General features: G+C 37.8%; 1 protein-coding gene across 13 annotated transcripts in view; it reads left to right on the top strand.

Annotated features, from left to right (window-relative positions):
• The window catches only part of PLEKHA7 (pleckstrin homology domain containing A7), a 173,086-nt gene that overhangs the window by 127,466 nt on the left and 24,352 nt on the right, over positions 1 to 21,268 (top strand). For 12 of the 13 annotated variants that reach the window (XM_079965753.1, XM_079965751.1, XM_079965750.1 and 9 more), the window contains 12 exons: positions 28 to 550; positions 1,435 to 1,521; positions 1,907 to 2,026; positions 3,191 to 3,244; positions 11,536 to 11,604; positions 11,705 to 11,785; positions 12,407 to 12,556; positions 14,331 to 14,432; positions 16,971 to 17,079; positions 17,570 to 17,808; positions 18,380 to 18,568; positions 21,017 to 21,134. In XM_079965753.1, the coding sequence (XP_079821879.1) occupies positions 28 to 550; positions 1,435 to 1,521; positions 1,907 to 2,026; positions 3,191 to 3,244; positions 11,536 to 11,604; positions 11,705 to 11,785; positions 12,407 to 12,556; positions 14,331 to 14,432; positions 16,971 to 17,079; positions 17,570 to 17,808; positions 18,380 to 18,568; positions 21,017 to 21,134 (1,841 nt within the window). The remainder of the gene's footprint in view (positions 1 to 27; positions 551 to 1,434; positions 1,522 to 1,906; positions 2,027 to 3,190; positions 3,245 to 11,535; positions 11,605 to 11,704; positions 11,786 to 12,406; positions 12,557 to 14,330; positions 14,433 to 16,970; positions 17,080 to 17,569; positions 17,809 to 18,379; positions 18,569 to 21,016; positions 21,135 to 21,268) is intronic. The other variant, XM_079965754.1, reaches the window with a different exon arrangement.

Genomic DNA, 21,268 nt, shown 5'->3' with positions numbered 1-21,268 from the left:
CTTAATGAAACAATTTTTCTCAAACAGTCTTGCATCTGATCAGTCCCTTATTCGCCAAGTGCCCAGTCATTCCATATCTTTTCCTGAGAATTATCATACCTTGCCAAAGAATACCAGGCAGCCTTCAGGAAGTTCACCGCCCTCAAACCGCAATCTGCCAAGTGACTACAAGTATGCTCAAGACCGGGTTAGCCACTTGAAGATGTCCCATGATGAGAGACGAGCTAACAAAGATGGTACTGTGTGGCAGCTGTATGAGTGGCAACAGAGACAGCAGTTTAAACATGGCAGTCCCACAGCACCTATTTATATTGGTTCTCCAGACTTTACAGACCGTGGTAAGGGAAGAAGTTCATTAGATGTTCCACGTTCAGTTTCTGTTCCCCCATCTCCTTCTGATATACCACCACCTGGGCCCCCTAAAATTTTTCCACCTCGAAGACCACACACTCCTGCAGAAAGGGTTACTGTCAAACCATCTGATGAGAGACCAATGATAGATGTTCCTTTTGCTGGATCACCCATGAAGATTCGAAGTCAAACTATAAAAGTGAGTAAATTTTACTGATATATTTTTCAGACTTTACTAATGAGGTGTAATAGAATTACCTTGCAACGTTTCTAAGTACTAACCTTTAGATTATTTGATCAATGTTCACTGTCAATATTCTTACATTATCCACTGAAACTTGTATTTTCAAAGCCAGGATTTATGTCCTCAGTGCTTGGCCAGTTGCAGGTTGAGCAAAATTTGTTTCAAAAAGACATATGATGCCCTGGGCAGGTGAAGTGAATGAGATAAATTTATATGGTTGGATTCAGGAGGCCAAGGCACTTAGTTTCCACTGAAATCAGTAGGAACTAAATTAATCATGGGTAACTTCATATTGGTTTCAGTGCAACCTAAGTGCAACTAAATTAGTCTGGTTCTAACCCTTTAAGTTTAAAAGGTTATATTTTTCTATGTAAAAAATCATGAGGAAAAATGTCTTTTGGAGGTAAAGCAGTATAAATATGACACTGTAGATCGTATATTATTGTAGGCTTTATACTGAGAGACCCAGAGACTGGTAAGTCACCACAGGCACAAAGATTCATTCCCTGGCTCCAGGAGATACCATCCTATATATCTCTTGGAAGTCTGTCCATTGTGCCCACTTAGGTGACCCTGTTTGTTCCTCTTTTTATGCCCTTTAAACCCTGCTTCATGCATTATTCACATGACAGCAGGGGAGGACTTACATAACTATAGCATAGAAAGCTGCCTTATTTCGAGTCAGATTATTTGTTCATCTAGCTTAGTATTGGCTGCATCAAATGGCAATTTAAGTCAATCAACCTCGATGCAAGGATGGGAGGTGTGAATTTGAAGGGTTTAAGAAAAGAAAATTCCATTTTAAATTACTCTTTAATACTGCCTTTCCATTTATACAGAACTCAGCACACGTAGATAGGCGTTCCATGCCTACAATGGGATATATGACCCATACTGTAAGTGCTCCAAGTTTGCATGGGAAATCGGTACGTATAAGCATTTCTAGTTTCCTTCCCCTTCTATGTACCAGCTGAATTTACTAGAACTTCTAAGGATGTCTGAGTCCAAAACACTCTTTATTGATTTTTCATGTCTTGTTAACGGAATCAAGTAACTTGAACTTCCTGGCTCTAAATGTGGCCTACGCTCAACTGCCATTGAAGTCATTATGAGCGGAACTGTTCATGGAATTTGCTTTTGTGTTTTATGACATTAAAGTACAATATTCCAATCAAAGACAAAAATACAAACTGGTTGCTTAACTGTGTCAAATATACATTTTCTGGGCACCTTAGGTGAAGAATTATAGCTACAGTGACTCTCCCTGAAAACTGCTAATTTCCTCTTTACAATGTGTCCAAATACCTACAGCCTGAAGAGCTAACATTGCTTCTCATTCGATTAAGGAGACATCAGGCTAAGTTGGCTAGTATACGAAATTACACAATCGCCCAATTACTACAGCACTTGCCAACTAATTCCTCTTACCAGGTCAGCTGCTGATTGGCTCATTTGTGCTGTATATGATATTCTGTGACTCTGCAAGTGCTTCACTGGTACCATGCTCAAGTCTGTGCTTTCTTGCCCATTCTTCAGTATGTTCAAGTCCCCAGTTCATTCATAGTTTTACTTTGCTCTGGCATGTGCTGGAGATTGTAAGCATTTTTTTTAACTATAGGATGCTGTTGCATATGAATAACTGCTATTATTTTGCTTTGATGTTCGTTTTTGTGATTGTTGCCTTAAAAATCCGTTCAAGAGGCAAGCTTACTAACTTGCAGATGTATTAATTTTGGCTGAAAAAGTAAGCTTTTCCACTCATTCTTGATGGAAGTGGCTTAATTCACCACATGCTGCTTGTCCCCCACCCCCCTTCAAATTGAAATATATTAAGGAACTAGAGAGGGTATCTGTATTGGCTCAGCATTGTGTCAGCTATTTGTGTGTCCATTAGTTTATCATAATCTAGTTGTCTTTTTGCACCATTAACAGTAACAGTATCAGTAACTATCAAAGGCAGCAGTATAAGAATAACTCTACTTTGAATAAATAATTATCAGATTTGATAGTTTTAAGCTAGGAGCTTTAGTTTGTAGTTTAGGATAAAATTATTTGTGTTACAAAGATGTGCCTCATGGAGCATGAAATATTAGTTGTCTCTGTATATTATTTGTAAACTAAAACTAAAAATATTTTGTCCATCAGTTACACTAATTAGATGAAAGTGATAGATACATTCATAAATTTTTTTAAAACAAACAATTAATACTTCTATCAAGGAAAAATTTTACATGGTGAATTTAATGAAGATGTTTTCATATCTTCCTCATAAAAATGTCTTGATAATTTAAAATAATTTTAAATGTACAAGTGATTTTGATAGCCCTGCATGTTAGCTAACTGCGTAGAAAGGAAAATAATCTGTGGTCTTGATGTTTGTAAGGTTGATGAAGATGATGTGCTGCCATTGATGCACTGTATTCATTTGTCATTCAACCATAAACATCAGTGTGTTAATGATAAGTCTTCCTAGATAGCTAGTTTATCATGTATATATGCTTTTGCAGAAGTTCCCAGAAGTACTTGCTAGTTAGTTATAGAGTCCAGTATTGCAATAGATTGTTCTATATTCTTTTTATGTACTTCCATTTGCAGGCTGATGATACCTACATCCAGCTGAAGAAAGATCTTGAATATTTGGATTTGAAGGTAAAACATGTTCGTATAAAATATTCTAGTATTTTACAGTTGATCTATCCTCTATATACAACCTTCATTAGTGTATTTATGTTATAGTATCAGTTATCAATCCTTCGATATTCTGATTTCTTTTTTCTGTAACTGGAGTAAATTTTAAACGTAAAATACACTGGATATACAGTATAACATGACATCAAAACAGCCTCTTTATTTTGGAGAAAATCAGAGAGCCTCATGCACTACTTGAAGGCACATCCACTCATGCAAGGAAATGTATTTTTGCCAGTTCCCCCTTCTACTGCCGCCCCCCTGTCACAACATATTTGTGCCAGGGGCTCAATATTATCAGCTGCTAATAAACAGATGGTAGTGCTTGCTTCTTACTTTTTAATTCTATTTCTGCTAAAAACTGCCTGTTTTACTAATAATTATTTATTCACTTATTTGTTTACAATATTTGTATTACCTTATTTGCTATCAATTCCAAAGTCAGCTCCTAATAACACAAAACACTAACAATGTAGTTCACATTAATAATAAAATATAAATGCCAGCATTAAAATACTTCATTAAAAATGGCAGCAACAGTAAAACTATCAACAACAAAAAAGCAAAGCAAATAAAAAGCACCAATTTGACAAATGTTTATCATGACATTCTGGTACCTTCAATAGTTTGGTTTAGGAGTAGGAATAAAAATTAAATATAACAATGTTAACTAGAGTTAAATGTGAATGCAGATACATGTTAATAATACTGTAATGTTTTACATGTTTAATCAGAAATCAGAGTGCTTGTATTTAATGATGCTTACTCCCAGATATGCGTGCAATTTATGCACTCACCTTAATTCTGTTAGGACAGAAAAATAGAAATAAGTTTCTGAACATACCTTAACCTAGGCTATGTTTTCTCTTAGGAAATGTTTCCAAAGCAAATCTTTGGGGAGATGTGGTTTCCTGATACTAAAAATAAAGGCTGTGGTTTGTGAAACAACACAACTGTCATTTGAAGCTATTTGTTTGCAATATGCTCCGTACAGACCTAATTAAAACCCACAGTTAAGGGTGGCAGGGTAAAATTGTTTGCAAAGGGGAAGAATATAGAAAAGGCATATGCCTATAGCCTGTTATTAGTTCCCTAACCATAGTTCAAATGTAGCATTGTATCTGGGAACATAGTCATAATGATATTTGCCCCTGGTCAGAGCAGATGGAGGCCCCAAAGCAATACATTTTCTTAGAGTTTCTGGACTGCACATAAAAAACAAATACATATTTGAAAGGTTTATTTTTTTTAAGTATTCCAAGATAGAAGGTTCCATTTTGAAGTTGTTGTTTTCTGCTTGAAGGTAAGTGGATGAGACATAGCTTTTTATTTTTTAAAAAAATACAGTTCAACAATTCGATATGAAAGAAACAAAAACATAACATATATGAATTAAGCAGAACAAAACAGATACAGCAGCAGTTAACTAGTGTTTAAAGGTAGTAGGAAAACATTTCCAAATTTATTCTCACCAAAAAATTGTGTAAGTGTAAACAAAACAGATTTAACTTGGTGCTCAAAAGACAGCAGAGTAGATGCTATACAGATGTTTCTGGAGAAGAGTATTCTATAGAGGTAATCCTTGGTAGCTTCCTATTTAATCTGTAGACACGAGCCATTAACACCCAGAGAAACTTCACCAAACAATTAAATTCATACCTGAGAAGGCAGTCCTTTAGATCTTGGATTTGACCACATAGTGTTCTGTGGATCAACAGTATTTTGAATTGTGCCCCGAAACAAACTGAAACCCAGTGAAGATATTTAAGTACTGAAATAATATGTTTGGTATAAGTCTCAGTTAATAAACTGATTCATTTTCCGGACCATTTAAAGTTCTGAAAATGGTATTTATGGCCAGATAAACTTTTCACCAATTCCTGCTGGTGTGGCTGCATCACCTCCCACGAAAAGCTTATCTTGCCACAGTCATCTATGCCTTGTAAACCTCCAGGCTGGATCACTGCAGTGTGCTCTGCGTTAAGGATGTCTCCAAAAATCCTGAACACCTAAAAATCCTAACATATCCATACCATTGTGACTCTCAAGTAGAAAGCAGATAGGCTCAGGAAAACCATGTCTGCATGATAACAGATTGTAATGATCTGATTTAGATGACCATTACTTTTCTAGTGCAACCTCATACATTACCACTCAGAAATAAGTTGTATTGAGTTCCATGGAACCTGCTCGCATGGAAGTAAGCATAGGAAATTCTAAAGAAAGTTAATGTTAAATATCTAACATTCACCTCTTTAAAATATTCTGTATATTTTGTATGTGTATATATATATATATTGGCTAGCATAGGCAGCATTTCATGTAACATGCAGTTATTCCGATGATGGAATATCAAGGTAACTGTTGAGTCTTGTAATGGTTCTTGTTTTCTGTGTTTATGAATTAGGTACAGTCAGTGCTTTTTTCTGGGGGTACACAGGGGTATGCATACCCCTAAACATTTTGTGAATCTAAGTTTGGCCTCATTGAGGGTCAGTATTTCAATATGAGTAGGTAAATGAGAGTACCCCTAAACATTTTTTAAGAAAAAAAGCACTGGGTATGGTATGTTTTGAAGAATGTTGCTTTAAAAGCAGCTACAGCATGAGTGATCCTGTAAAAGTTAAGTTTATAGTTCCTTGGTAGCCACTAATTTTTTTGGTGGAGTTTGAAATAATGCTTTGGATGATATGCTGCATAGAATAAATTCAGTTCCTACTTTGTGACCAACAGTTGACAATATTAAAGACACGAAGGTGTGGAAAATAAGGTGAAGGAATTAATGTATATGCAGCCAATCAAGATGTTAAAAGAACTGTCGTAGAATGCTGGATGGGAAGTCAAATAGAATTACTGTATAAGAATAGAAAAAAGGTGTAACTGTAAAACTTGAAAACTTTTTTAAAAAATAAATAAATAAATAAGAATAAATTCAGCTCCTAAATCAAGGCAAATTCAAGTTAGCCTGAGATACTCTCTTGAGCTGTTAATCTGAGGCTTGCCTGCTGTATATTGTCATCACAGCAGTATCCAAGCACTCAGAATGTAGAAGAGGAAGGGAAAAGGAAGTAGAATATACAAGTAATTACCTACAAATAACCTAGAGGGGCTGCAATCACATTTTATCTGCAACAATATCCTTCAGGTTTGGATGGCATGCACCCCATGGCAGTCCTCTTGCTGCTGAAGGGATCCTGGGGTGATCTGGGCTTTGATATGGTGCCATATTCTCCAAGGCTAATAATTCTTCCTTCCAGGATCCTTTCAGTGATGAAGGGCCACCAAAAGGGTCATTTGAAGAGGAAGACTAGCCTTAGAAGCCCTGAGAGTCCAGTTCCCTTTCTCACCTTTGCATTCAGTCTGTAGGGATTGTGGCCATCTGCTGCCTTTCAGCCTGTCCTTCTTTCATCCTCTCCCTCTGCAAGTTTTGGATATTTGGAGGAAGGAAGAGGGAGTCCCCAATATTTGTATGCAATGGTAGTAGGAGGTATGTTTTGTTGCTAAAGATTCTGTGCTTCCATGCCTTCCCAATGTTTAGACACAAGGACATAAATAATGCACACAAATCATGTTCCACACAAATAATGCACACAAATCATGTTTTCTTTATTCATTCATTGGAGGAGGTTAGTAGATAAACCGAATGCCCTGAATTTCTTAACTGTTATGCTAGCAATCAGAACATACTGAAGGCTGTTTCATATTAGGCATATATAGCTAGAATTTTTTCTATAAACAAACAGTGTAGGAGACTGATCAGTACATTTTTTTATTTTGAGTCCCTAGTTTGTATTGTATTTGAAAGTTACAGAAAATCACCACTTATTACTTCCATTGTGAGCATCAGAACATAAGAGCTTGATGGATCTACAGTTGTTTAGCTTCTTGTTCTCACAGTGGCCAACCAGATTCAAGCAGGAGTTGAGCAAAAGAGCACACTCTCTGGTTTCTAGCAACTGGTATTCAGAATCATAGTACTTCCTTTGACCATGAAAGCAGAGAATAGCTTCCATCGTGTCTAATAGACATTGATAGAGTTATCTAAGAATTTTGTCTAAGCCTCTTCTAAAGCCAACCAAGTTGATGACTATCAGTGCGAGCTCCAGAGTTAAGTACGTGCTACGTGAAGAAATCCTTTCTTTTATGTGTCCTGAATCTTTCAACATTCGGCTTCCTTGGATGTTCATGAGTTCCAAGGTTATGTGTGAGAGAGAAACTTTTCTCTCTTCACTTTCTCCATGCCATTCATAATTTTATAAACTTCAACCGTGTCACTACTTTTTCACCTTTTTCTAAAGTCCCATGTAGTGCAACCTTTTCTCTTGGGGGAGCTGCTCCATCTCCTTGATCTTTTTGGTTGCCCTTTTCTGAACCTTTTCCAACACTACAATATCATTTTTGAGTTGAGGAGACAAGAACTGTACACAGTATTCCAAAGGCAGTCACAACATAGATTTGTATTATGATATCAGTTTTATTTTCAATTCATTTCCTAATGATTCCTACCTTGGAATTTGCCTTTTTCACAGCTGCCACACACTGGATAGACATCTTCATTGAGCTATCGACTATGACCCCAAGGTCTTGTTCCTGGTCATTCACTACCAGTTCAGACCACATAAGTGTAGATGTGAAATAAATATTTTTTGCTGCAAAGAATCTTTGGAGCATTTACATTGATTTCCATTTTCCATTTTGACACCCATTCATTCAGTTTGGAGATGTCCTTTTGGAGCTCTTCACAATCTGTTTTTGTTTCAATAACCCTGACTTACTTAGTATCATCAGCAAACTTGGGGAAAGAGCACATGAGAAGCAAAATATGCTTTTACGTCTCCCTCCCCCCACCTGTCCCTCCCGCCATTCCAGTTTCTAAGAAATGTGTGTTAGTCAACTTGTTTCCTGCTTGGCAGGGGGTTGGACTCGATGGCCCTTGTGGTCTCTTCCAACTCTATGATTCTATGATTCTAACTGTATGGAGTGTTGAACTGCAGCAAGGAGAAGTCATGCTACTAAAAATAATAGTGTACATATATTTTTTATTTTCCTGTTTTGTTGTTTATTGGCTTCTAGTGTCAACTTTCCCTCTATAACAAGATATGTATTAAAATTTTGTTTGAAACAGATAAAAAATAATGGACCTCTGATCAACATGGTTTACAAAGTTCTAAAGAGCTCAGCACAAGGGTTACTATCCAGTATAAATGTAAGAGTGCCTGTAACGGAAATGTAACCATTCCATTGCTTTCTTCAGTGGCAGTCAATGTTTAAATGGCTAAGCATCCACAGGTGTCTCATGATACATACGACACCACAGCTTTCTGCAAGATGTGTGTTTTTGGAGGCTTTGTGCAATATTATGGCTGGCACAGTACTGCTTGATTTCATTTTCTCATGTCTTGGAAACTAGTGGTGGTGATTCCATTTTTATAATTATGAAAATACAGAAGCATGCCAATTTTGTTTTGATTTTGCTGCTTTGACAATGAGTTGATTTTACGTGTACTGTTATATGATATAATTGCATATTTTTTCCTTGGCTCACTGTGCACTGTATACCTTTTAGATTTCAGATCAGTTCCCTTGCTTGCATATTTGTTGTTATACTGATTACTTACATTCTGTTATACCAATATATAGTATGTGTTGCTTATCTTAGAAAGTTTTAAATCCACACAATATTCTAGGTGGCAGTTTAAAAGGAAATGGTGCTTTATTGCAAAAAACAACAACAACCTAAATCTAAATATTGCCAAAAGGCAATAAGCCCTCCTGTATTTGATTATTTGGTTTCCATTTTATCAGTTTACAATGATGGGAACTTGAAGATGGAGCTGTGACAAATAGTCATGAATGGTAAATAGAACTAATAATAGTACTAATATTAATTCCAGCTTTTTTATAGCGCCTTCTGAATGTTCAAAGGCTTCACATACATTTTTCTCAGTAAACTTTGTAACGATCTTATACAGAAAGTCAGAATTATTACACCACCTTGCAATCACATAGCTGCAGCTGAAACAGTACCTTTTCTAAGGCTACCTAGTGTAATAATGCACAAGGTGAGTTTTGAACAAGACATTTTCTGGCTGACTACTTGTTCTTGTTATAATAACTACTGTCTTCTGCCTCAATAGTTAAATATCATTTTCATATCCTTTGGGTAAATTATGATGGCTTGGCCCCTGAGGTGATTTCATGTGGTGAAAATAAAAATATATTTCAGTTGTAAAAAAAAACCCCCAGTAACATTCATTATTACATTTCTTGTTTGGGTTTTGTATGTAGCATTCGTGTACATGGGTGCATGTGCTGAGTAACTGGGGAACACTTCTAGTAGCACCAGATTTGTTACAGGTGACGCGTGAGGAACCTCAGACCTGGGATTGAATTCTTCCCTCCAGGCCCTCATATCTGACCCTTGGAAGTCTCCTCCAGCCACACCCCTCACTGGCCCTGCTTCACGCCCCAAGTGTTTTGTGTGGCTGGAATGTGTTCTTGAACTCTGATAATGCCTCTTGCTTGCCTGGATGGGTGATAAAGAGATTGCCAGGAGGAGGGGGCGGGGCATGGGGCTAGCTTAGTGTACCGATATAAAATTAACATTCATTGTTCCATTCACTTTTGCCTCTAGCCCTGCTCATCCCTGCATGTCTCCCTTGAAATGTTGGCCAGAAGGGAACGCATCCCTTAGACTAGGGCTATAGGGCTATAACCATGTTATAGGCCAAACATATACAGTGGTACCTCGGTTTAAGAACAGCCCTGTTTATGAACTATTCGATTTACGAACTCCGCAAAACTGGAAGTAGTGTCCCGGTGTGTGAACTTTACCTCGATCTAAGAACGGAAGCTGAACGATGGAAGGGCACCAGCGGCAAGAAACCTCATTAGGGAAAGCGTGGCTTGGTTTAAGAACCGTTTCGGTTTAAGAACTGACTTCCGTAACGGATTAAGTTTGTAAACCAAGGTACCACTGTATTCTATTCACTTGAGAATTTTGTCTGATCTATTAGGATGGTTGCACATTCCACTCCTGTCTCTACTACCCCTCCCCCACTTTTCTGTGGGTCTGCTCACAATGCTGGGTCCATCCATCCATCCATTGCTCTTTTTATCCTGTATAGTGCAGGAACTTAACACCTTATAGGGTCAGTATTTCTCTTCCAGCTACCAGCAGCATATTGCAGGTGAACATTTTTTGCATAAGGAAGTTTATTATTTGGAACCCAACCAAATTTGAAAGAATTGTTGTGCATGTGGATCCTCCCTGAAACACTTTGGATCAGGGTTTATACCAGGCTGCTATACCAGCAAAGAACTGGTGACATTTATGGGTATTAAAACAATTTGTGTTATGGGTATTAAAACAATGTGTTTTTGAAAAAAAAGCCCAAGAAACCTAGCCTTTGAAATAGAACGACGGATGTTTAATTTTCAGCATTAAGAAATCAAAGAATTAGTGCTGGGAGGATGTAATCCAGCAAAATCTGCTGTGCTGTGTTAATATAAAATGGATTTGTTTAGAAATTTTGTATAAGAATCATAGAATGCGTGAAGATATAAATAATGCTGACTTTGCCCCGTTTGTTAAGAATTCACATTGCTGCTATAAAACTTTAAAGGTAAATTAAACAACCATATTTTAAAAGATCCCAAATTTTATATAAGATATTTGTAATACTACTAGTGTAGGCAACATCATCATATGGGGATATATCTGTGGTGAAGAATCTGCTCCTTCCTAAGCCCTACCAGGCTTGTGCTGGCTGCCCACGGGAGATGATAGTGGGTGGCTTCTTTCTTTTTCCCTCCCTTCATTTTGCTATTAAAAAAAAAAAAAATTCTATTGGTTTCAATGGGCAGGAAAATAACTGTGGTAGCTTCAGGGCTGGTGTAGTTTTTCTGGCTTATTGGGAGAATGGGAAATCTGTATATTCTATGTGTCCAAGGCCTCTTGGATCTGTCTCAATAAGCTCTTTTCTTCTCCTACTACTGTCAAAGTAATGGCGACAGACCTTGCTGCTGCTGCTGCACTAAGGAGACCTCTGGTTGCAGTCCTCCTCCTCCATCTGCAGACTACCCTCTAGGTCCACAGCATCCAGAGGCCCTTCTGCTGCCTACCAAGGAGCTTAGATTCATCCTTAAATAATCTTAAAATATAGAGGGAATTAGTAAAGTTTTCTCCAGACCTTTTTTGTTTATGACCAACTTTTAATTTTACTTTCAAATCTTTATTTTTTATTTTTTAGGTAACAGGGCGTGATACAATAAAAGAACGAAATGCGAAACCCATCAGGATTGGAGAAAGTGATATTGATGTAAGAATAAAGCATAATTTTACTGAGGGTGCAGTTGTCCTGATGAATCCAGTTCTGTTTTATTATTCTAATTTTTTTATATATACATTCTTGTTTGTAGGTGAAACTAAGTGTTCTGTGTGAACAAGACAGGATTCTACAAGACCTAGAAGACAAAATAAGAGCCCTGAAGGAAAATAAAGTAAATAGTATTGCAATCCCTCCATTGCCTTGTTTCTCTAACAGGTTTTGCAGTAAAATATGGCAATCACTGTAGTTACTGCAATTGCTTATTTTGGATAGTATGTTCAACTGCTGTGTTCATTGATGGGAACAGGGTTGAGATGAAAATAGGATGCATTATTAAAATACAGTGATTTGGCAAATAGATGTCACACCATGTTTTGCTTGCAAGCCCAGCTGCTGGGTATGGAATTGGAATTAGAATGATCAAGGCAGAGGTCAACAATGGTTGATAACTGCTGTCCATAATCAACTTTTTGGAGATGAGGTCTGAAATTTCCCATGTTGTAATATTGCATTGAGTAGCTAAATTCTGTTTTCTGATACTTATCTAACCAGATGAGGACGATAGTAGATGCTGGTAGCATCATTAATAACATAGAATAAAAGTGAACAAGAACTAAGGCTGATTTGAGGTTAATAATATGGTAAAAAGAAAATAACAGCACAATCCTATGCATATCTCCCTCAGATAATATGCATATATATTTCCAGGGCTAAAGGTCAGTTAGATATGTGTAAAAATTTGTTTTAAATTTGCTGATGTGTTGCTTTTCAATATCTTTTAAATCTTCTACAGGATCAGTTGGAATCTGTCCTGGAAGTGCTGCATAGGCAGATGGAACAATACAAAGACCAACCACAGCACACAGAAAAGATTTCATACCAGCAGAAACTTTTGCAGGAGGATCTCGTACATATTCGGGCAGAAATATCCAAAGTATCTACAGTAAGTAATTCCTAGAGATACAAAAGTTAACTTATAGACAAATATTTTAGTGTTCAGTCATTTTAATTCTATTTTCAAGGCAGACCCACTGAAATGGGTTCGTTTTTTAAAAAATGCTATAGTACTTCCAGAGTTGAGCTCTTCAGGGATCCTCAAGGTTTTGGAACCAGTGAATCCAAAGCCATAGTAAATTTTCTTTGGGCCCAGTCTTTTCTTATATGCTTAGAATAATGCCTCATCAGTTTCAGTGGGTGTAATTTCCAAGTAAGAATGCATAGTTTTGTAAGCTAAAGTATATTTGTTTTTGGTATAAACAGCATAAAGTAGTTGCTTTAATGCTAAGATCAACCTGCAGCATTTTATATCTTTTATTGTTTGTTTGTTTGTTTGTTTGTTTATGTATTTCACAAGATGTAAATACAGTGGTACCTTGGGTTAAGAACTTAATTCGTTCTGGAGGTCCGTTCTTAACCTGAAACTGTTCTTAACCTGAAGCACCACTTTAGCTAATGTGGCCTCCTGCTGCTGCCGCACCGCCGGAGCATGATTTCTGTTCTCATCCTGAAGCAAAGTTCTTAACCCGAGGTACTATTTCTGGGTTAGCGGAGTCTGTAACTTGAGGCCTCTGTAACCCGAGGTACCACTGTACTGCTTAATTGTACTAAAACCTCAAAACGGTTTACAAAAAGAATGAAACAATAAATTATCAGTGAAAAGCAGTTTAAAACAACTATTTAAAACATTGAAAAAATAATTATAATCAACAATAAGCTAAAAACCAGATTAAAACTCATGTCAGCATTCTAGTTTTCTGAATAGGTTTTCCTAAACAAATATGTTTTTAGCAGGCACCGAAAACAGTACCATGAAAGTGCGTGACTGATGTCAATAGGCAGGGAGTTCCAAAGTTTGGGTGCTGCCACACAAATATCTTTCAAGGCATTGGGGACCATCATCTCACACAGTGAAGCATTAATGATGCTCTAGACCCAACCAGTCAGACCCCCCTCTGCTAGATTTAATAAGCCAGGAGGGATAGGGGTCCAGAGGGCAGCTGAAACTGAACTCACAACACATCATTGATTCTGGCACTGGTTACGTCAACCAGAGTGGCAACAATTGCAGAGTCAATGTCACTCTGAACTCTAGAGACTTTATCTTTAGAGTGTGTAGCCAGTTGATCCCAGTGGGTCCTCAAATGTTCCAGATGTTCCTCCCCACAATGTGAGTCAGTAACCTCTGAACTGTCCAAAAGAACTCCCATCAGCCGCCTTCTAGAGGATGCAATGCAAACTGCAAAATGAGCCTTCTTCACAGCTGATACTGCTGCATGGTAAACACAATTATGTGCTCTGAACAGTGTCCCATCAGCTTTAAAGTGAGGCTTGCATTAGTTGTGCTCTAGTCTTTGTCTGGCTTGTTTCATATCCTGGAGCTCCCCAGAATACCAAGATGTTACTCTGGCTCCATAGTGCTGGAGAGGACATGTGGGAGCATAGCGAGATCAGGGCTTTAACAGGCTCATTAGCTTTATCCACTGGGAAATATCATCATCATCCTGCCTTTTTCTCTGAGAGGGACTCAAGGTGACTTACAGACAAAACTGAAACAGCTAAAAACATAGGTGGGGGAGGGTATATTCAGTCTCCCAGAGCATTCAGGAACACCTCAGGTACCATCTTTCTCTAAGGGTGGGGAATCCATATGGACCCACCACACACACAGGATGGTGGGGATAAAAGGATAAAGCTGAATATTTTGTCTTTGCCAACAGGAAATGGAAAATGCCTGGAACGAATATCTGAAACAGGAAAAAGATGTACACCAGCTGAAGCAAGCCTTACAGGAACAAATGAACAGATCGTTTTTTTCTCAGGTGAGGCTTATTCAGCTTCATGATTCAAGCAGCTTTTGCACAATGTGCCCAAGCCCTTTGGCAGCGTACCCAGATCTTGTCCCATTATGTGAACGAATCTTGAGGTAAATGCAGGGGCCAGGATTCCACTTGCACAATGGGGCTTTCCCCTCTCTCCTCCCTATGCCCCACATATCCCCTGAAATTGTTTTGAGGTTGAGAGAATTCCCAGAACAGCATGCAGGGGCAGAAGAGGGGGAATCATTCTATTTGGCAAGCCAAAATGTTTGCTGTGACAGAACAATCGCCTTAGACAATATTGAATTCCTCACACTTGTGGAGAGTTGCACGTGTAGATTCCACCACAGTGTGCTGTAATAATGCACCACCATGACGTCTGCATGCACAGTATCTCCTTTAAGCTATCAGAAAGAGAACTGAACCTCCGTGCAGGAAGCTATATTTGTTGTTGTCCCTTAGGAAAACTCTGAGGCTGTATGCATTGTGTAAGCTCTCCTTTCCTCTCAGTTCTGGCTGCTTTTTCAACAGCAACCTACATGTTATACCAAAAAGCATGTATCAGTAGCCCAGTGACTTCCTTTTTTGCTCTTGGGAAAGCTGCTTTAGGAGTGAGGGATTGGCAATGAATAAGTGAAGGAAATGGGCAAATAGGCAAATAACAATTTTCACACAAGGCCTGAGGTCTTGGAGTGCTGCTGCCAGTCAGCATAAATGGTATCACTGGTCTAATTTAGTATGAGGTAGCATCATGTGTTTCTGCGTTCATTTAGACTTACTACATAGAGTTTCAATATTCTCATTATTTATTTTCAAATTCATACTTGATTGCTTTTAGTAATGAGACACAAACACATGTATGTTTGGAATGTAGACCAATTATGCCAAGCAGGCTATTGCTCCTTTTTGGTCGCAGGGACCTTCATTCAAGGAATTAGGATTTCTTAAATTGCATCTCATATAATCTTTTTTTAAAAGATTATGCACATTCCCCATTTGCTGACATGAATTGATCAAAATTGACCTTTGTAATTTCATCTCTCAAGCAAACTCTTAAAATGTATTACAAAGAAAAAGTCTGTATTACTTAAAAGGAAGTTATAATTAATTTTGAGATAAAAGTAAGATTTCGATGAGAACTTGGGAGTGCTCCTTGACATTTTGCATTGTTATATTAATAAGCTCTTGGAAAAACTGCAGGGTGGGGGGAGGTTTGGTATTTGAATGGAAAAAGGATGTTCAGAAGTTGCACCCAAGTTAAACAGTATATTAGTGTTCATCTCAAGGATAAAATGGCATGGCTTTACAGGTTATTAAGCAGATTATTTCTGCTTATTTAATGTATTAACTTTTTAATTTTGCTGCTTCTGAAAAGTGTCATGCAAATAAATAAAAATATTAACCAATAAAACATTCCAGAAATTCAGATTTAAATCAAACTGTTACAAATCCATATCAAACTGGAATAGAAATCCAAATGCCTGTCTGGAGAGATTTTTAAAAAATTTAATTTCTACACCTGCACATATAAAGAGAAGAGGGTTTACTCACTAACAACAGCCCCCCCCCCCCAAAAAAGGGAATAAAGCCTCTCTTATCTTGATTTTTGAGTTTCATTCATTTTAGTGGTTTGAACCCCAAGCAGAATGTACACATCAGGGTTTTATCACACCCTTACCTACTGTCCTCCCATTGCCCCGTGAAAGACTGGTTGCAGTCCACAGACCCTCTGGAACATTATATGGTGAGGTACAGGTGGCTATTGCTTGAGGGGCAGGGTTGGTGAAAACTAATGCTCCCCGCATACATAGGCAGAAGTTACATCCATTTTCACATGGATCACTGCATTCCCAGTGGATGTCTGTTTTCCAGAAACTCACACTTTGTCTCTTTCAGCCACACATACATCATAGCACTTACAATCTACCTAACTGCCCAGCACTGAGAAAAAGTGTTTTACTTGCCATCTGTCTTTAATGCCTTCATTGTAGCACACTACCATACTGGATAATTACATTATCCAGAATATTGTACAACTAGCAGAGAGCATAAATGAGCAAAATGTATTAAGTTAAGGCAGAACTTCTTACCTGATTTTTAAAATTGTTTCTCACAGATAAATTCCATGTGTCAATCATCTTGTAGGTTGGGTTATCTATTACTATTCTTTATTTGTGCATGATAGGATAAGCCCAGTGTTAAAGATGCTAACCACAATGCTGTTTTCCCCACACACATATGAGAAGAACAGACTTGACAAATCAGGACCAGCATTGTGTGCGTTGGTTTGTAGCAGGGTAGCAACACCAGTGGTTGCTGCTGCCCTTGAGTTAGACTTTACTGTCAGGACCATTGTCCCTTCATGCAAAAATGATGTAAGAGATCTCTCATTTTCAACTATGCTGTTTTGTAGCCAAAGCAACCATATACAACATTTTATTTAAAGCAAAATAAATGGGAAAATATGTTTTGTGCTTATGTAACTATTGTTCATATTTTTGCCATTCCTTCACCATCTTCCTGGTCTTCATTGCTTATTAGGAGAAAGCCCAAATGCAAAAAGATTTATGGAGAATAGAAGATGTTACGGCTGGCCTAAGTGCAAACAAATCCAACTATAAAGTCATCATAGAGTCTATAAAGAATCCAGGTAAGTAAAATGCACACATTTTAATGCATACATTAAAAGCTATATCTCCTTATCCAGATCTAAGCTTGAATTAAATTTGGCAGCCACATTTTTTTCATTGAGGAGTTGCCTCTGTTATTTTAGGACAATGATATCTGCATCACAGAGGAATCTCCTTGGTTCACTTCTAATCCTGCATAATAATGGGAGATTGTCCAACATTATGCATTCAAATTGGCTGCTTATCATTCTTAACTTTTCTAACAAAAGCATATCCCATCTTGCACTGCTGGCAACTTTTCTCTCACCTTCTCATTAGCGTTACCATTCAGGGCCTGCTGAAATCTGTCAGGTTCATACATAGAAAAGTATGTCTTTTTATATTTCCAAAAGTAGTTCAATAAACATTAAGGTGCTGTGTCTAAATATTATATTTAGGTTCATATTGTGCATGTGGATTCCTCAGTGTTTCTGACCTACATCTGTGTGCATTATGTCTTCCTCTTTGCAGAGAGAAAAACAGTGCCTTCGTTTTCAAAACCTCTAGTGCCTTCATTATCATCTACTCTCATGTCAGGGGACAGCAAACTTTCTACTCAGCAAAGTTCACCATCTAGTCCTGTCAAGCCCTCTTTAGAAGTCAGACTTCTTCCGCAGCCTTATACGCAACCTAGAATGTTCTCGCCATCCCAGCAAATGAAAAAAGTTGAGCATCCAGTTCAGTCACCTGTAAAATTAACGCCAAATGTTGTAAGTGTCATAACTACGGTATCATGTAATCAGTGGGCTAAAAGCAGTTCTTTTTTTCTGGGAGAACGCAGGAGTATGCATACCCCTAAACATTTTGTGAATCTTTGTACTTTTGTCCATTTACTGTATTTATTTTTCCTGATTTGAACTATAAAATGGTAATTCCCTTGAGTAAAAATGAGAGTATCTCTAAACATTTCTTTTAGGGGGAAAAAAAAGCACTGGCTAATAGTATCTGGGAATGGGTTTTCTTTGTGTATACAACATACGGTAATGAAGCCTGATACCAGACAGCATATTATTCTGACTCTCTTTACTTCAGTTTTGCAATGCTCTGAATTGAGATGTAATGCTGTGACTTGTTGGCTCTGCTTAAGAAAGACAGGAAACAAGACTGAAGAAATACCCAAAACACATTCTTGAAGCTGTGTTCAGGCCATTTAGTTTGAATTCATGCACATTATTTTCTTGGATTTAAACAAAAGAAATGTCAGTTTTACCATTTTGTGCCTGTTGAAATGGCTGAACACCGCAGGCTAAAGGACATGTCTGCTTCTTAATATTGTGTCAGGAAGACGAAGCGCCACCAAGACCTCCTCTTCCACAGTTGTACAGCCCTGATGACCACCCACCAGCCGTCCCACCTCTTCCCAGGGAAGCCACTGTCATCAGGCACACCTCAGTGCGGGGCCTGAAACGCCAGTCAGATGAAAGGAAACGAGACCGTGAACTAGGGCAGTATGTCAACGGAGATTACAGGGTAAGCACGCAGGCCCTGGTTTTCCAAATGTAGTTGTATTGCTTTAAAAACTATGTTTCTTCAAATATGACCATTATGTTTATATATATATATATATATTTATTAAAAATTTTAAACATAAATGCAGAAATAAAAAACAATGAAACATATATCATAACATATTTTCTTAGCTTCATTGGACTCCCTCACGTCTCCCGCTCCCACTTGCATCATTGTCAATTCTTACCCGCAATTTATCATCTTGTTTACATTCTTATATCCCAATCATTTAAAATATAATCTATTAATCCTCCCAAAGGTTTATGTTTTTTCCTCAATCTCACTTTTCATCCTAATTCCATCTAGTTTAGTGGTGCTCAATTATTTATGATCTAGCATCCTTCTTAACATTCAACCAAATTACAATGCTTTTTTAAATAAATCTTAAATTTCTTCCAGTCTTCTTCAACCTTCTCTTCTCCCAGGTCTCGGATTCTGCCGGTCATCTCGGCTAGTTCCATATAGTCTATCAGCTGCATCTGCCACTCTTCCAGTGTGGGTAGATCTTGGGTTTTCCAGTGCTTAGCGATAAGTATCCTTGCTGCTGTTGTTGCATACATAAAAAATGTTCGGTCCTTCCTTAACACCTTCTGGCCGACAATACCCAAAAGGAAGGCCTCTGGTTTCTTAGTGAAGGTATACTTAAATACCTTTTTCAGCTCATTATATATCATTTCCCAGAAAGCCTTCACTCTAGGGCAAGTCCACCAGAGGTGAAAGAATGTTCCTTCATTTTCTTTACATTTCCAACATTTATTATCAGACAAATGGTATATTTTGGCAAGTTTAACTGGGGTCATGTACCATCTATATATCATTTTCATTACATTTTCCTTCAAATCATTACATGCAGTGAAGTTCAACCCAATGGTCCACAACCTTTCCCAGTCCTCAAACATAATGTTGTGCCCAATGTCCTGTGCCTACTTTATCATAGCCGATTTAACCATTTCATCTTGTGTATTCCATTTTAACAGCAAGTTATACATTCTTGAAAGTACCTTAGTCTTAGGCTCTAACAGTTCTGTTTCCAACTTCGATTTCTCCACCTGGAACCCTAACTTTTTGTCATTTTTAAAGACTTCTTTAATCTGAGCGTAGTGTAGCCAGTCTCGCACTTTATCCTTCATTTTCTCCAAACTCTGCAATTTCCAATTGTCTCCATCTTTTTCTAGTATTTCCCAATATTTTGGCCATTTGGCCTCCATATTGGGTCTTTTTCGGGCCTTAGCTTCCAGCGGTGAAAGCCACCTTGGAGTTTTATTTTCCAATAAGTCTTTATATTTTGTCCAGACATTAAACACTGCTTTTCTGACAATATGATTCTTAAAGGCCTTATTGATCTTAACCTTGTCATACCATAAGTATGCATGCCAACCAAAAGCATTGTTAAAACCTTCCAGATCCAGAACGTCAGTGTCCTCGAGAAGTAGCCAGTCTTTTAGCCAGCAGAAAGCTGCGGCCTCATAGTACAACTTTAGGTCTGGCAGGGCAAAGCCCCCTCTTTCTTTCGCATCAGTTAATATCTTAAACTTAATTCTGGGCTTTTTGCCCTGCCAGACAAACTTAGAGATGTCTCTCTGCCACTTCCGGAAGCACTCCGTCTTGTCCACAATCTGTAGTGTTTGAAACAAAAACAACATTTTTGGCAATACATTCATCTTAATAGCAGCAATTCGGCCTAACAAAGAAAGTTTCAATTTTGTCCAACTGTCTAAGTCTCTTTTAATTTCAGACCAACATTTTTCATACTTATCCTTAAAAAGACTCAGATTTTTTGCTGTTATGTTTACCCCTAGGTACTTTACTTTTTTAACCACAGTTAGTTCTGTCTCTCTCTGAAACCGTTCTGATTCTGTATCTGTCAATTTTTTTCCCAGCACCTTAGTTTTCTGTTTGTTTAATTTGAATCCCGCCACCCGACCAAAGTCTTGAATCAATTGTAACACTCTTTTCGTACTAGATTCTGGCTCCTGCAGGGTCAAAACTAGGTCATCTGCAAAAGCTTTAAGTTTGTATTGTTTCGCTCCGACCTGGATTCCTTCCACCAACCGGTCCCCTCTGATCATGTTCAAGAGCACCTCCAGAACCGAAATAAATAGCAGAGGGAAAATGGGGCAGCCTTGTCGTGTTCCTTTTTCAATTTTAAACTCTTCTGTAACCACATTGTTAACTATCAATTTAGCTTTTTGTTCTGAATATATTGCATCAATCCCATTCTCAAAACCCCGTCCCACTCCCATTTCTTTTAAATTTCCCTTCATAAATTTCCAAGAGATATTGTCCAAATATGACCATTATGAAACATAATATGATGACTTCAGGGAGACAGTATATGACTCCAACAAAATTATGAAAATGTGTCCTATATTTTTGCAATCTGATTTAATCAAGTGTTCATCTGTACAGGTAGAACTCCGCTCATATGTGAGTGAACCTGAACTGGAAACAATAGGCAGTGATCTGAGCCAACCTTCTGCTGGTTTTCTAGGTACTGACAGTAGATACCAAACATTACCTAGTAGAGGTAAGTTAAGAGATTCACCAGTACATATAAATATAGATTCAAAGCTGTTTAGTTCCATTTGATACATGGGTGTGTTAGAACTCTACCTGATTCTTGAAGGGACAGGGATAGAAGGATCCTATCCAGTCCTATAC

The sequence above is a fragment of the Podarcis cretensis genome, assembly GCF_951804945.1.
Source record: "Podarcis cretensis genome assembly, chromosome: 1".
In the NCBI taxonomy this organism is placed as follows: domain Eukaryota; kingdom Metazoa; phylum Chordata; class Lepidosauria; order Squamata; family Lacertidae; genus Podarcis; species Podarcis cretensis.
The sequence above is the reverse complement of the archived record's forward strand: the minus strand, read 5'-3'. Positions and strand labels throughout refer to the sequence as shown.